The 16,454-nt window shown below is 40.7% G+C and overlaps 1 protein-coding gene and 1 long non-coding RNA gene across 9 annotated transcripts in view; one reads left to right on the top strand and one right to left on the bottom strand.

Moving 5' to 3' along the window:
* The window catches only part of DCDC2 (doublecortin domain containing 2), a 123,548-nt gene that overhangs the window by 41,711 nt on the left and 65,383 nt on the right, over positions 1-16,454 (bottom strand). For 6 of the 8 annotated variants that reach the window (XM_072152440.1, XM_072152445.1, XM_072152442.1 and 3 more), the window contains one exon: positions 511-663. The exons of the other annotated variants lie outside the window; for them this stretch is intronic. In XM_072152440.1, the coding sequence (XP_072008541.1) occupies positions 511-663 (153 nt within the window). The remainder of the gene's footprint in view (positions 1-510; positions 664-16,454) is intronic. 8 annotated transcript variants of the gene reach the window in all.
* Positions 2,443-4,820, top strand: LOC140132961 (uncharacterized). Its single transcript, XR_011855756.1, has 3 exons — positions 2,443-2,593; positions 3,348-3,438; positions 4,440-4,820. It is a non-coding gene; the product is annotated as an uncharacterized lncRNA (long non-coding RNA).

Genomic DNA, 16,454 nt, shown 5'->3' with positions numbered 1-16,454 from the left:
GAGCAACAGAGCCTCATTATCATAATGCTACAATTGTTTTTTAAGCAAAACGACTCAGTTTAGGGATGTTTCTCCATCAGTGTAGCTACAGCATTCTCAAAGTTTGGTTCATAATGCATAAAAGCAGAGGGTAGATTTTCTTTAACAATTACTCACTACATATTATCCCTGGTGCTAAGGCATTGTTGGCTTTACGTATAAACTATAAAAATTAAGGGTAAATATAAACAATACCGTACCTTATTTCATGACAGATTTTTGTCTACCACCCTGTGGCATCCAAAATGAAAATGACAATCCTAATAGTGGCAGGTTTTAATTAAACACATAAAATGTAGAAAACACTACGCTGGTACATTTGATAGCATCAACCATGCAAACATTTGTTCCTCCTTGAGGGGATAGGTCTGTTGCTATATGCAATGGTACACTTAATTTTCAGTGCGACATGTTACAAAGTAAGAGATAAGCAAAATTGTGCCTCTACATACAAAAAGTGTTAGACTTCACCTTCCATTACTTGCTGAGACAGTTTAATGCCTGAAGAGCTGCTGAGCCTGTAACTAAGAATCACAATAGTTTGTGTTTTACAGTTTGATCTATCCTCTAGACCATGGCAGCCTGCTCCGGAGAGGTCACTTGTTGTTTTATCAAGGACACTGGCTGTAAAAAGAAATTAGCAGGAGGTTTATGTTACTAGATTATAAGCTTCTCTGGTTTCTACTGTACAAAGCAAAGCAACTGTTTTATACATTTGCTATTTTAACTGTTTGCATACACACTAAAAGTTCTCTACAGTTTTGTAACTTAGTATATATAGCCTTTCTATTGTATTTGTGTTTTCAAGAAGAAGAGCAAGAGCAAGTGAGAAATCAAGACATGATCCAGCCACAAACATATGGGGGGAAATATAGCAGGGCCTCAGTGGGGTAGAAGCCCTGAAATAATCGCAAATGCTAGCTTGTGAAAATTCGCCAGCTGCATTTATTTCTACGCTAGGCAGGGCCTGGGGTAGAGATAAACGCTGCACAGGACCCCGCTGGATACATCAAGAGGGTATTGTTACCCTCAATTTGTCCTCAAAATAAGTTCTGAATCCCCCCCCCCCCCATGCCCAACTGATCGTCTGACATTAATGGAGATGGTGTGGAACTATGAATACAGTGTCCAGAGCCATAAGCCATTAGATTTATCCACTGTTTATAAGCTGTTCCTAATCACTATCACTCAGTTTTTCGGAGTGAAGCTTTAAAAACCTGGTTTGACCTGACACAATGGAGGTAGTTTCTGGCTTTATCTAACGATAGGTCATCAATATCTCTATAGATAATTAACTCTAACTGAATAAGCGCTATACAACATTCTTCTGTCACAGTAGGTATCTACAATACTGTTTCCAATGGTAAATGGATGAACTAGTTAGAGGTAAGATTACTAGGTTTTCAACTTGATTAGACATACTTGATTGTCTACAATGAAGGAGAACACAAAATGATAAACTGAAGTGAATTGTTTAAGCTGAATTGTGTTTTGACTTAGGTGGCAATTTACAGTTCCCATAATCCTGCAAGCTGTTTACTTACTTGTGACTATATGCAATATCTCCATGTGATCTTCTCAAGGTTCCATGGTGATTTACTTAAAGAGAACCTCTTACTTCCTCCATTAACCCCCAACTCTCTACATCTTTAAACTGGCGTTACTCCACTGATTCTGGCATACCATTGTCAGAATCCTCTGAATAGGCTCTGGTTAGTAAGTTCTGGGCTTGTGAGCCACACCCAGGGCTGCCTTACTGGGAGCTGGGATTGCCCCTGCTTTTTAGAATCTTTGGAAAGCTGGGTGATTCATTATGGATAGTGCTTGTCTCAGCTGTGGGTAGAGTAGTGCAGTCAGCTAATGTATTGATGGCTGATACTCAGTTCATTCAGGTCTGACTCTGTGTACCTCAATCTGATCTGGTACTTCTGTGACCTGTTGTTCTCCTGCCTGTTACCTGTACCTGACTCTGTCACCCACAGTCTGCTTGCTTGACTTGTGGTATCCTGTAAGCAGCCCTGGAACTCTATATCCTGAACCTGATCCAAAACCCTGTATTGCGACCCTGATCTGGAACCCTGAACCTGCACCCTATTCCTGTGTTTGTACCTTGATTCTATTCCATGATACTCACATATCTGCATATTTTTTATTTATATTGCGCACACAGATTATGCAGTGCTGCACAGAGCTTGCCAAATCAGTCCGTGTCCCTATCGGGCTTACAATCTAATCAACCTACCAGTATGCTTTGGAGTGTGGGAGGAAACCAGAGGACCTATAAACCCATATTTATGTCTTGAAAGAATAAATAATTATCTAAAATCTTTTTCTATAGCCTCCAAAATACCTAAGAAATCAATTGTCATTATTGACACTTCTTGATACTTTCTTTTAGATGGACGGAGCCAGGCTCCAGCCAAGGGCCGTGCATCAGACAGTGGAGCCTTATTAGCATATTGGATAAAGCTCTCACTATTTCAGAATCAGTGGAACAACGTTAAAGTATGCAAAGAGTTTGGGTTGGCGATGGTCGCGAAAAAATTTCTTTCAGGTAAGTCCTATGGATATTCCTTTGGATAAATGACTAGTGGACACATGACATGAAGTTCTATGTATACTTAGGTATTCAGAATATAAAAATATTCTACAGCAGCAAAATGATAGGACGTGGTATAATAAAGGGGTATCCCACTTCGGCAAATTAATGTTATTGTTCGTATGATGAAAAATATTACAATTTTCCTATATACTTTCTGTATCAATTCCTCAGATTTCTGTCCAATGGAAATAAACACGGCACTTTCTATAGAATGACAGCAAGCAAATATCCAGAATTGATACTGAAAGTAAATTGGAAATTTGTATAACTTTTCATTATTTAAACAATATCAATTACTTGTTGAAATGGAAACACCCCTTTAACCATACAGATTTGAACCTGTAATGACTACAGTCAAATAGGTCTATCGCAGTTAAACATGGATACAGATCTCAGGATAAGTTCTTTTGTGGTCCATTAATAATATCCAGAATTCCATCGAACTATCTCACTGGCCGAGGCCCCTAATTTTACCACAAATAACTGGGAAAACTTATTGACTTGGCTATAAGCCTAGGATGGAAAATGCATAGGTCACAGCCTCCCCGGGAATGTAATGCCCAGGCAGCCTCCCCAGTAATTTAATGCCCTGCAGCAGCCTCTTTTGTATAGAAATGCCATGCAGCAGCAGCAGCAGCAGCCTTTCCCCTATAATTAAATTGACTAAAGCACCCCCTCCTTTTGTATAATTTTTTTTTTTACATAGATGGACGCGTCCCTGACTGCTCTGTTATGAGTGAAGAGCAGAAGGAAGATGAGCCCCATATCGGAGGAGGAGCATCAGGGAGCATCAGAAGGTGAGTAAGTAAGTTTTAAATTTTTTTATAGATTCATGTATAAGCCGAGTTGTTTTTTTTTAATCAGATTTTTTTGTGCTGAAAAAGTTGGCTTGTACACGAGTATACACGGCAGTAACTACAGTATTAAAGAGTAACAACCAGTATTACACCCCAGAGATTTTTGAAGCAGTTGATAAACGGAGAAAGTAACAAGAAGCAGATAGCCCTTTCCTTAGTTTTGTGGTTGAAGTGGGTTACTGCAGCTCAGTTTCAAACCAAATTAATCTAAGCTGATCTACAGTAACCGTGTTGGACCACCAAACAAGTAACAGTGCTTCCTGGTATTTGTTCTATTTTCTGTTTAGTACCTGCTGAGAACCTCTGATCTGTGGAAGCGCTCGGTACTGGACCTCCACCAATCCTATATTGGAGGACCTGTACCATATCCTATATGATCCACATATATTCTCCAAAAACACCTTCAGTGATAGAAGTAAAATGGATCATGTAAAGGTTTCTTGCCACTGCTAGCTTACGTTGCCTTGTTATTATACTTGGTATTGTATTTATCAAACAGAGAGGTTCAGGCATGATGGATGACAATTTTAATTTGGAGCAAAGTTGTCAAGATACAGAAGCCCCATAAACGCCTGCCTTAGGCTACTGTAATTTGCCGTTATGGGTTATGTCAGAATGTGATAATTTATAGCATATTCTAAGTAATGGTACATTTACCATCTGTGAAAAAATGGACCTGCAATAAATGTAACTAGGAAGAAGGCTGAAATTGAAATGTCTGGCTGTATGCAAAGCACAATTTGTTTTTTTACAGCTATACATGAATTCCCTTAAGTATCATTTGTTTTCTTAACCACTAACTGATAAGGACAGCAAAGCAAGGAATATCTTAATGATATCTTCAGAGGAAAGATACCGTTATATCAATGAAAAGCTAGTTGGCAGGAGGAAATAAGAAGTAGGCAACAATTCACAGAGGAGACTTCTTATTACTCTTCCAGATTGCTACCATGACTCTACCGGGAAGCGAATCAGAAGATGCCTCCAGGAAGTCTGGAGTGTGATTATTCTCCACAGCAATTGGCTAATTGGAGTTCTCACTCTCTCTGCTCTCAAAGGATCACTTTTTTTTTTTTATCGAAGCAGAATCGCAACACTATGAGGTGTCTTCTGGGATGACTTGGCACATTCTAAATAGACTAAGCAGATTTTTAAAGACAGATCCAAACAGTGACAAATTGATTCTGTCAAAGTATTTTCCAAGTAAGGTGTGTAAGCCAAACATACGTCTGAGCCAAAACTAAACTTCTGGAGTCCTATAATTACAGCCGTCCATATTGGGAATAAGCCTTTGTTGAGCTGAACACCTGTAACTGGCACTAAAACAGGATTTGGAATTAATCTAACAATGTGCAAAGCATCATACAAAAGATCAATTGTTATATAAAAAGTTTCAATACAAATGTATACTGTATATCATATCTTCGTCTGAGAATATCTTCCTTCTTATTCTTGTGAGCAAGGAACTCACATCACAACCTTCACTACATGAGAGTCTGATAATGGCCACATTTTGATTACATATACAATAACTGTGAACAAAACATTATAGGAAACATTGTATGAAGCATCAGAGATGTAAATGAATCCACAGTTGACCTGTGTGACTATTTATACAAGGTAGAACAACGACATACTGTACTCGGTTCTATCAAGGCTCGGTTCATATCACACTGAAATGTCTAAAATATTGTTTGAGATGCTGAACTGTGATAACATCTGTCCTCCCCCTTCTATATACATGTTTAGCCATTGATGACATATAGAGGGGATATACGGCAGTGATTAATTACAGTAATTAGTGCTAAGGCTGAAGGAGTAGCTGATGGTTGCAGGATTTATGCATCACTGTTCACACCTTGGTTGTCCAGGGTTCACTAAGGCACAGGCAAACATAACATGAATGACTGTTCCTGTAATATCCCAGAAAACACAGCCTCCGGTGTACATAATATAACTCAAAAGGTGAGCTCAGCTAATAGTATCAAAATCATACTCATATAATAAAGTTTGTTAACGTTTGAAGTATATTCCTATATGCAATATACTAAGTCAAAACCTGCTATGCTCTCACAATACTCTAGCACCTTGAGCAAAACCGATACTGCGGAACCGATACATCATATAATATTTTGGGCACTAGCATACTTGACAATAGACACTTACAGTAAGTTTGAGAAACTCTTATTACAGATCGTATATTGCTTCAATTGCCTTAATAAAAAATTCATGTCTATTAAACGAAACAAACAATGATCCAATATAAAATAACATAGTAAGTGGCAGGATGCTCAACTCTCCAGACATAATTGTTAAAATTAATGCACAAAAAAGAGTACATGCCTTGAAAAAGTCACAATTCTTGGTGCTACTTGTCAGTAGCAGAGAAGTGGAGAAGGTCTAACCAAGAATTGAGTCTTCTTTTTACTGCCCTCAATTCCCATGATGCCTTGGTTTAACAGAAAATCCAATGAGATTTTAATCACTAAATCTATTGAAATCCACTTACTTCTGCATAGTTTGAACACGCAGTATACATTTAGTGACTAGCCTCATAGCCTTCATCACATGGACAAGCAACTTTCAAGTATGGAATAGGTAGTAGAAAACACTAGGGGCTATGTGGAAGTGAATTGAGACATTTATCACACTATGGCACTCAGGGCCGCATCTGCCATGAGGCGAGATGAAAATCTCGCCTCAGGCGGCGGATGCCGAGCCCTTAATAAAGGCGGCGAAATTGTGGGCCATATTGTGGGCGATTCGGGTGGCAATTGACGCCCGAATCGCCCACATGAAAAATCAATCGCGCCTGCCTCTTTAAGAGACAGACGCGAATGATGTACAGAGCGGCGCCGGCACAGATCCTTCTGTCCGTGCTGCTCTGTTGCTCTGGAGGACTCAGGCAGCGTGCGATGATGTCACGCTGCCTGCGTCCCCTCACAGAGCACACGGCAGCCGAAGACCCGGGAAAAGGACGCGAGCGCCGCCGGGATTGTGACAGGAGTCGAGGTGAGTTGATTGCTTTATTATTTTTTATAATGTATATAATAGAAACCGGGGGTCTGTTTATATTAGAAAAGGGGGACTGTATATATGAGAAGAGGGGGATTGTATATATAAGAAGAGGGGGACTGTATATATAAGAAGGGGATTGTATATATAAGAGGGGGACTGTATATAGAAGAGGGGGACTGTATATATAAAAGGGGGATTGTGTATATAAGAAGAGGGGGACTGTGTATATAAGAAGAGGGGGACTGTGTATATAAGAAGAGGGGGGCTGTATATATAAGAGGGGGACTGTGTATATAAGAAGAGGGGGACTGTATATATAAGAGGGGGACTGTGTATATAAGAAGAGGGGGACTGTATATATAAGAGGGGGATTGTGTATATATAAGAAGAGGGGGACTGTATATATAAGAGGGGGACTGTGTATATAAGAAGAGGGGGACTGTGTATATAAGAAGAGGGGGACTGTATATATAAGAGGGGGATTGTGCATATAAGAAGAGGGGGACTGTGTATATAAGAAGAGGGGGACTGTATATATAAGGTGCTACATATTATTCAAGGGGATTGTATATAATAGAATAGAGGAGCTGCTTATTTTATAATAAGGGGGCTGTATATTATATAACCTGGGGGTGGCTTTTAACCATATTTTAACTACATATTATATAATCAAGGTGGGCTGTATATAATATAACTTGTGGGTGAAGCATTATATGGTAGGGGGCTGTATCTTATATAAATATAGGAGGGGGCTGTATTTAAAAGGGAGGGTGGTTTATATGGGGTACTGTATGTAATTTAAGTGAGTGGGGGCATGATTTAAATAAAATTTGGGGCGGTAAATCTGTATATAGTTAAATGTGGGAGAATCTGGATATAGGGGTCAGATTTTAATTAAACCATAGGAGCTGTATTTAATTTAATTGGGGGAGAGGAGCTTTTATTATACATTTTTAAATAAATGAAGAAGGGATTCTATATCCACTCTGTGTGTGTGGTGGTAGGGGGTAGAGTGGTTCATTGTGTCATGAGAGGTGTACAGTATATGATTTAGGAACACTATTATTTCGATGAATATATACTGTAAGTGACTGGTATATTATTGGTGCAGTACAGAGATGTGGTGCCGGGAGCTGAAGACATCTGCCAGCAAATTCAACAGTCCTGGGTGGGAGAAGATGTAATGATGTCGTCTTACTGATGGAGCAGATCGTCACCTGTGAGGTACTAGATGCCACTATTGTCTGTGTCACTGACCGGCTAGTGGTACCACGTGTGATGTCACAGAGGGCCAATTACTAATTTTAAGTAATGTTGTCAGCATTACGGTGTTGGGGCAGCCGGGGGGGCGGGGGTGGGGCAGCATTTTAATTTTCGCCTCAGGCAGCAAAAACCCTAGAATCGGCCCTGATGGCACTGCAGCCTCCTAAATCCCACCAGGCAGCTGCAATGCTCTGCATCAGTGGGGTAATTCTATGTGGAGTAATTCTGGCCTGGTGTGAAATTACACCTCAGCCTGCACTTGAAAGGGCATAGGAATGGCCACGCTGGTACATTGCGTGGCCTGGCACTGCCCCTCCCCACCCAACAGGCGTACTATACGTGGTAACTCCCTCCAGAAAGTTTTGCATGATCACAGACTGGAATAGAAAGATTGATTGGCAACATGGGAGGGCCACTGCCATCCCTACTCTTTGCACAAGACTTCTGCATCCACAGTTATAGTAACCCCCCTCATCCACAGTATTCCAACCCACGGTCAAAAGATCCGAGAGCCGTGCCCTGAATTTCCCGGGCCAGCGGGACACTAATCATTACAGGGGGCATTACTGGTGGCATACAGCTGCCATAGGAGAGCATTGTGCCCGGTATGGTGAGCACACTTTTGTAATACTGTGCCGTCACTGGAAAATAGAGCTTTCCAGTAAGAAAAGCCCGTCTGCATGGTTTCTTATGGAAACGGGAGGAATGAGGACCTTTCACACCTTCCCTTTCTCCAGCAGTCCTCGCCTCGGCATAGCATACATCTGCCTGTGAAAGTGATTGGGGTTGCAACACGATAACAGTGTTGGGGGACCAAGATATAGGGGCAATGATGAACATAAGATTTCCGTGTGGTAAACTCCACAGGAAGGACACGTGGTGGAAGAAGACACATGGTGAGGCCTAATGGAGAAGACAGAGAACAACTACACTCCGAGGACATGTCACCTTCAGTCACTGGGTGTAATAGGTAGGGATATCTCCTGTGTTTTCCATATCTGTATATGTTAGGTACAGTTGTTATCGGCAGAGCCACACCTGAAGGAGGTTATGTACAGGAGTGGACACTACTGAAAATTTGGTAAATATGCATTGGGGCCAGAGCCCCGAATCTTTTGCGACCCTAGCAACGCCCTTGATTATACTTATGTCTCATATACTTATGTATCTTACACTGTATGCTGCAACCTATACGTGGCCCCACATGGTATAATTTTCCCTTCCTGCGACAACCCAACATGTATAATGCATCTGCATCACCATAACATACAACACTATTTGTGCCTGGATGGTGTAAATGTAGTTAAAGCCTGGAGTTTACCTCCTGCCACTAGGGACAGTGGCCCTCAAAATCCAGAAAGGTTTAGTTGGATCTGGGACAGTTGGGAGGTATGCAAAGCTCTGCTTAACCTACAGCATCACACAGTGTTCCTTTCCCTCCAAAGTGAGAAAGGAGCAACAGCCCCTCCAATGTTCTGGTAACAATCCATTTTCTTGAGAAAACAATCTGTGGACTCACAGAGATCATCAGAAAACAGAGTAAGGACATAGGAAATCACAGGCTTCTACTTTAATGGGCCAATCTGAGGAGAATAGCAAAGGAACTGCTGTCTATAAATAATGTAAGTAACAGGCAAGTTGTCCTATTTACAAGAGCTATTCAAAAAATGACTCTATTATTGGAGGAACACTTTAAAATACAACCCTTTCTCACAAAGAAAAGCCCCTTTTTCTGACGCCATCCCATTGTCAAAAAAGGTACAAAAAGTATCTAAAGCCATTTATAAATTCGGTGTCAATATCTGATGAGAATAATGGTAGTATTCTGGCCCATTTTTATCACTATATATAACATGCCAAAATCCTGCCACAAATGCCACAGCTATTCTTAAAGCATCTGAATATTCAGTAAATGCAGGCACTGCTCTTACATTTGTCTATTATACAAGACTGTATGTATATTGCTGCTTTTTGTCAAATGACAAAATTTTATCTTTAGCAAAATTGGTAACAAAGGGATACATTTACAGTTTTACAGTTCTAAAAACTTTCCAGCTGTGACAGGGAACAAATGTGAGGTGATGACCTTGCAGAGGGATATAGTCTATCTCCCTGTGCTATTATAGATTCCAGCCCACAAGTCCTTTACATCATTAACTTACACTCATGAACAAAGTCAGACCAACATACAAATAGTGATGTTTTATCTGTAAGATGTACGGTATATATATATATATATATATATATATATATATATATATATATATATACACACACACATATATATATATTTATATTATATAGATAGATACATATCTATATATATATTTATAAACACAAACCATATTTTTTGGACTATAAGGCGCAAAAAAATCTGCCTTATAAATGAACCATACAACAGCTGCCTTGAACTGTGCACAGGTCTGTCACCTGCTGGTCATTCATTCTTATAATCAGGTACTCCTTATAATCCGGTGCGCGTTATCTATGAACCTAGACGTTTTAGCAAGCATTTATTGATCTACCATTTGCTTTTACGCATTATACCAAACATACCTTGACAATAATGTAGCTACACTGATGCAGAAACATATTGAGTGGTTTTGCTTAAAAAGCAATTATAAAATCATGATAATGAGGCTCTGTTGCTCCTGTGCCCAGCGCTTCTCCACTTACCCTAATTATGCACTGCTTCAGAGAATGCTGTAATCACTGTGGTGTCCCTGACAGGCAGAAGAGATCAATAGCTGCTGTGTATGAGTCATCCAGTTCAGGTTGATTAGTTCTGTCTGGACAGTACAGGAAGCTCCATGTGTAATGTGTTTATGTAGGCACCCAACTTTCCTGAATTTTATAATAGTTTTTTGAGCAAAAGCACTTGGTTCAGGAATGATTCTGCATCAGTGTAGCTACAGCATTCTCAAAGTAAGTTTGGTTCACAATGCATAAAAACAAATGGTAGATTTTCTTTAAAGCATCGCATTGTGTAACTAAACAGGAAGTAACATAAATATTCATCATACCAGCACAGGATGGGCCAAGTTGGTAGGCAGAGTAGACGAGGGCGCGACCCCGCCACCTAAGCTAAGCAAATAATAATCAGCAGTATTTACATTTTTTAAGATGCACACACACAGAGTTTTGCCCTCTGTGCACTTTCAAACCATACATGCATACACGTGTACAGTTTTTGGCACCCTTGTATAAAATAGGACATAGTACAACTGGAACATGTGCAGAGGAGAGCTTATTAGGGGAGATTATTAGGGGAATGAGTGCACTATAATACATTGATTGATAATGAAATAGAGGACCTCATTACAATGCACAAAAATGAGAAGAACAGACAGCTTTCCAAAGAGCTTTTCATACCTAGGTCTGTAGCCAGGACAAGGGGGCATCCTCTATGCCAAGAGGAAATGTGCTTCTACCATTGCCATAGACAGGCATACTTTACTGTAAGAGCGGTGAGACTATGGAAATCTCTGGCACAAGACGTTGTAATGGCTGATAATTTGTAGATGTTAAAGAGAGGCCTGAATGCCTTTCGGGAAATCAATAATATCACATCGTATGGAAATAAAACTCTTTGTAAGTAGTTTCTGTTGATCCAGGGATTAATTCCAACCGCCATATTAGGGGTCAGGAAGGAATTTTTCCCTCCTGAACTATGTAACTATGTAACTAGGGTGCTACATTTCTAGGGGGGTCCAATGGTCCTATATTACTAGAGGGGTTGTATTCTACATAACTAGAGGAGTCCTGTGTTACACAGAGCAGCTCCTATGCTACATAACTTGGGGGGCCCTATGCTGCATAACTAGGGGCTCCTATGCTACATAACTAGGGGGGCCCTATGCTACATTACTAGGGGGCCTTATGCTACATAACTAGGTTGCCCTATGCTACATAACTAGGTTGCCCTATGCTACATAACTAGGTTGCCCTATGCTACATAACTTGGGGTTGTTGTGCTACAGGTGATTCAACGTTGTGCGTGTGGTTAGGGGAAAGGGTGCAATTTTGCCTGTCTGTCTAGGGTACTTAAATTCCTTGTACCAGCACCTGAATCACCCCACAAGTAAAACCAGCATTGCATAGGGTTTTTGCTAAGCTTTCCAGACACACCTTTCCCATTGATCTTTCAGTTTAGAGAAAAGACTCCTTTATCCTTATGCAAAATATCTTCTTGTGAACTACGGGTGGGGCTGAAACTGCTAGTGTAAAGGAGCAAGACAAGAACCCAAGAAATAATGATATAGAGGCTAGGAGTTAGGTCATTAAGGCAAAGGAAATGGAAGAAGAAAGTACAAAAAGAGGAAATCCACCCCATTTACACTCAGAGCCCCTTGACAGTTGCTGTCCCTCAGTCTTCAAATATGGTGAGTGCATTAGGACCCAGACCTGACCAAAATCTCCATTAATAGAGAACTGCAGCCCTCCTCTGCGGCAGCAGCATGTTATAACCCCTGAGGTTGAGGTTTGAAAAACTGAAATATCATATGGACGTAAGAATTCATAACCTGTCTATATAAGGCCTCACAGCTCACAGTGCATGTCACAGCACATGAGAATCATGAGGTCTAAGGAACTGCCCATGGAGCTCAGAGACAGATTTGTGGCAAGGCACAGATCTGGCCAAAGTTACAAAAGAATTTCTGCAGAACTCAAGGTTCCTAAGAGTGCAATGGCCCCCATAATCCTTAGATGGAAGAAGTTTCGGACGACCACCCCTCTTCATCGACCTGGCCCTCCATACAAAGTAGGTATTTGTGGGAGAAGAGCCTTGGTGAGAGAGGTAAAGAAGATCCAGAGATACAGTAGGGAGATGGGAAAAAATTTGACAAAGTCGACTATTACTGCCGCCATCCACCAGTCAAGGCTTTAGGGAAGAGTGTGCCAAAGTGTCTCCTTGGTGCAAGACATATGAAAACCTGCATACAGTCTGCAAAAAAACACATGATTCTCAGACTATGCGAAAGAAGATTCTCTGGTCTGATGAGACAAATATTTACTTTTAGGTGTTAATTCTAAGCAGTATGTGTGGAGAAAACAAGGCATTTCTCATCACCTGCCAAATACAATCCCATGACTGAAACATTGTGGTGGCAGCATCATGCAGTGGGGGTGTTTTTCAGCTGCAAGGACAGGACAACTTATTGCAAAGGAAAGAAAGATGAATACGGCCAGGTAGATATACTGAATGAAAACCTCCTCCAGAGTGCTCTGGACCTCAGACTGGGCTGAAGGTTCACCCTCCAACAAGACAATGACCCTAAGCGTACAGCTAAAATAACAAAGCAGTGGCTTCAGAACAATTCTGTGACCATTCTTGACTGGCCCAGCCAGACCCTTGACCTAAACCCATTTGAGCATCTCTGGAGAGACTTGAAAAGGGATGTCCACAAACTTTCACCAAACTGAGGGAACTGGAGAGAATCTGCAAGGAAGAATAGCAGAGGATTCCCAAATCCAGGTGTGAGAAACTTGTTGCATCTTTCTCAAGAAGACTCCTGGCTCTACTAGCTCAAAAAAATTTTTTTTTAAAAAAGCACTCTTCGCGTCAAATAACACCTCAGCTTTATTCTTTGGTTCAGTACGATTGCAGTGATACCAAATTTATACAGGTTTTACTGCGTTTTAATATTTTCAAAAATTAAACAAATGTGTACAAAAAAGGAAAAAAAAAATTTCGCTGTCTTCTGACGCTAATAACTTTTTCATACCTTGGTGCACGGAGCTGTGTTAGGTGTAATTTTTTTGATAGATCAGGCATTTTAGGACGCAGCGATACCTAATGTGTTTGTGATTTTTACTGTTTATTATATTTTATATCAGTTCTAGGGAAAGGGGGTGATTTGAACTTTTAATATTTTATACATTTTTTACATTTTTTAAACTTTTTTTTTCACTATTTTTTAGTAATGAATATGCAGAAGCCATTCAGCCTCGTGTCAAACGAAGACCCGAGGCTGTCACGGCAGCCGATCACCGCGCCCCATTGACATTCGGGGGGAGCAACGATCGGAGGTAACATGGCAGTGCTCATGTGCCACCGGCGACTTTGCCGGCGGCGAAGAAAAGGTTAACACCCTCGATCGGTGCATGCAAGCACCGACCGTGGGTGTTAGCGATGGGTCTTTGCTGCGATATGTAGTAAAGCCCATCTCTGTATGAAGCCCGTGAGCCCTCTTCATACACCTTGCATAGCTCAGTGGCGGATATATCCATCACAGAGCATGAAGGGGTTAAAACTGAGCAAAGGATCTGAATATTTATGACCATGTGATATTTCAGTTTTTTGTTTAATAAATTAGCAAAAATATTTACATTTCTGTTTTTTTCTGTGAAGATGTTCAGAGTGTACATTAATGAGCAAAAAAAGAACTTTTTTGATCTTACCAATTGGCTGCAATGAAACAAAGAATGTAAAATTTAAAGGAGACTGTATACTTTTCATACTCACCGTAGTTGAAGATTGTGCGCCAGTATTCAATAATCTGGCACACCCTGCACACTCGGAATGCAAATTGCAAATAGGGGCACATTTATTAAGGGTCCATCGGACGCATTTCCGTCAGGTTTCCCGAATTTTCCGTTTTGTGCTGAATTGCCGCTGAATTTGGCGCATGTGATCGGTGCCGGCTTTCATGTGACACAAATCGGGGGCGTGGCCATCGGATAACCCGACTGATTCGGACAAACCGCAGAATTTAAAAATCAAATTGTGTCGCAAGAAGAAGGTGACACATGCAGGAAATTGGACGCACGATCTTAGTGAATTACGGCAGCTCCGAATCCATGTCAGACATTCTGGATCGGCGGCGTCAACGGGACGGGTAAGTAAACGAGCCCCATAGAGTGCACTACTTTTGATGACTCTGGTCCACTGTCCTTATGTGAATAAGCATCTCAACTCAACAAGACAACTAGTGAAAAGGTTATTATTCAGTCTTTCATTTAGAGAAACTAAATGGAAAACACATGATTACCATATATACATGTGGATAGATCGTGCTACATGAAATCAATAAGAAGGAGGTTTATAATCAAAGAATACCATACAGATCACCCAACTCTTGGGATAGATTTATTTGCAAAGAAAGCTGCAAGTGCGGAACTAAAATTAAGATAGGGACCTATGGGAGCGCCTGTGTATGACATCATGAGGCCGCTGAGAGATATTGTAGATAAGAAAGTGCTGTATGCTTGACAGCTGTAGTGCTCACCACATCCCTTCTCTCCAAGGTTCAGTAAAGTTCATGTATCAAGAAGCTAAATCCCACGTCTGCAAATTGTCTGAACCTGTCTCTGGGGAGCCACAAATATGACACATAATACGAAGCTGAACTATATCAAGTGTCAAGGCCTCCCATGTACATGAACACAGAAGTCACACAGAGACTTAGGAAATCAGTTGCAGGAAGTTACAACAATCAGTAACACAAGAACAGATGTAGGAAACGCATTCAGAAACGCAATAAAACAGCTGAGGAGATGAAATTACCCAAATAAACATAGCTGTTAGCAATTGAAATGTGAACGCATTCACCTTACACAAACATTTGCACTTTGTAAATACACTGTTAACTGAATGTTGACAACATGTAAATGCATGTGTTAACATTGTGTTTTGCAGACACCAGTTCAATACCTGTCCAAGCCGTGCAATCCCCAAAAAAGGCGAGCAGTCCAACAAAAGTGCGATCCACGACCCCATGCCCCCATGTGTGAAAGCAGCCTTAGGGTGAAGACACACATGGCGTTTTTGGGCCGTTTTTAGTTAGTGCGTTTTCACATCGTTAAAAACGCATGCGTTAAAAAACGCATGTGTTTTTGAAAAACGCATGCGTTTTTGACCAGTTTGAATTAAGATAATTGCTCAAACCTGTCAAAAACGCATGCGTTTTCAAAAAACGCATGCGTTTTTGACGATCAGAAAACGCACTAACTAAAAACGGCCCAAAAGCGGCCTAAAAACGCCATGTGTGACACACGTGACGTGTTTAGGTCGTTTTTGGGCCTTTTTTAGTGCGTTTTCAGATCGTAAAAAACGCATGCGTTTTTGACCAGTTTGAATTAAGATAATGGGTCAAACCTGTCAAAAACGCATGCGTTTTCAAAAAACGCATGCGTTTTTTACAATCTGAAAACGCACCAACTAAAAACGGCCCAGAAACGGCCTAAAAACGCCACGTGTGTCTTCACCCTTAGGGTGATGCCACACGTCACTTTTTTGAACCATTTTGAAGCAAGCGTTTTCAGTCAGTTTAAAAATGCATGTGTTTTTAAATGTTTACCATTTGTTTTCTCCCATGTGGTTTTTGAGGTGCGTTTTCATTGCGCTTTTCAATGCGTTTGTGGTCTGCGTTTTGAAACGCATGTGATTACATGCAAAAACAGCAGGGAGAAGATCGCTGCGTTTTTACAAATTCCAAGAGACCACACATTAAAAATTGCGTTTTTAAAAACGCAAACATTTGGAAAAGGCATGCGCAAAAACGCATCATTTTGAATGTTTTAAATTGCAACACTAACGCAACAAAAATGCCACGTGTGTCATCGGCCTAAGGCCGAGTTCACATGGTGTGTTTACATTGCTTTTCAAAAGCCTTTACAACAGCGGAGGAGAGGTGATTTTTCCTAATCACAAGGGTGTTGAAATTTGCGTTTAC

Source organism: Engystomops pustulosus, chromosome 5 (genome assembly GCF_040894005.1).
Source record: "Engystomops pustulosus chromosome 5, aEngPut4.maternal, whole genome shotgun sequence".
Lineage (NCBI taxonomy): Eukaryota > Metazoa > Chordata > Amphibia > Anura > Leptodactylidae > Engystomops > Engystomops pustulosus.
The sequence above is the reverse complement of the archived record's forward strand: the minus strand, read 5'-3'. Positions and strand labels throughout refer to the sequence as shown.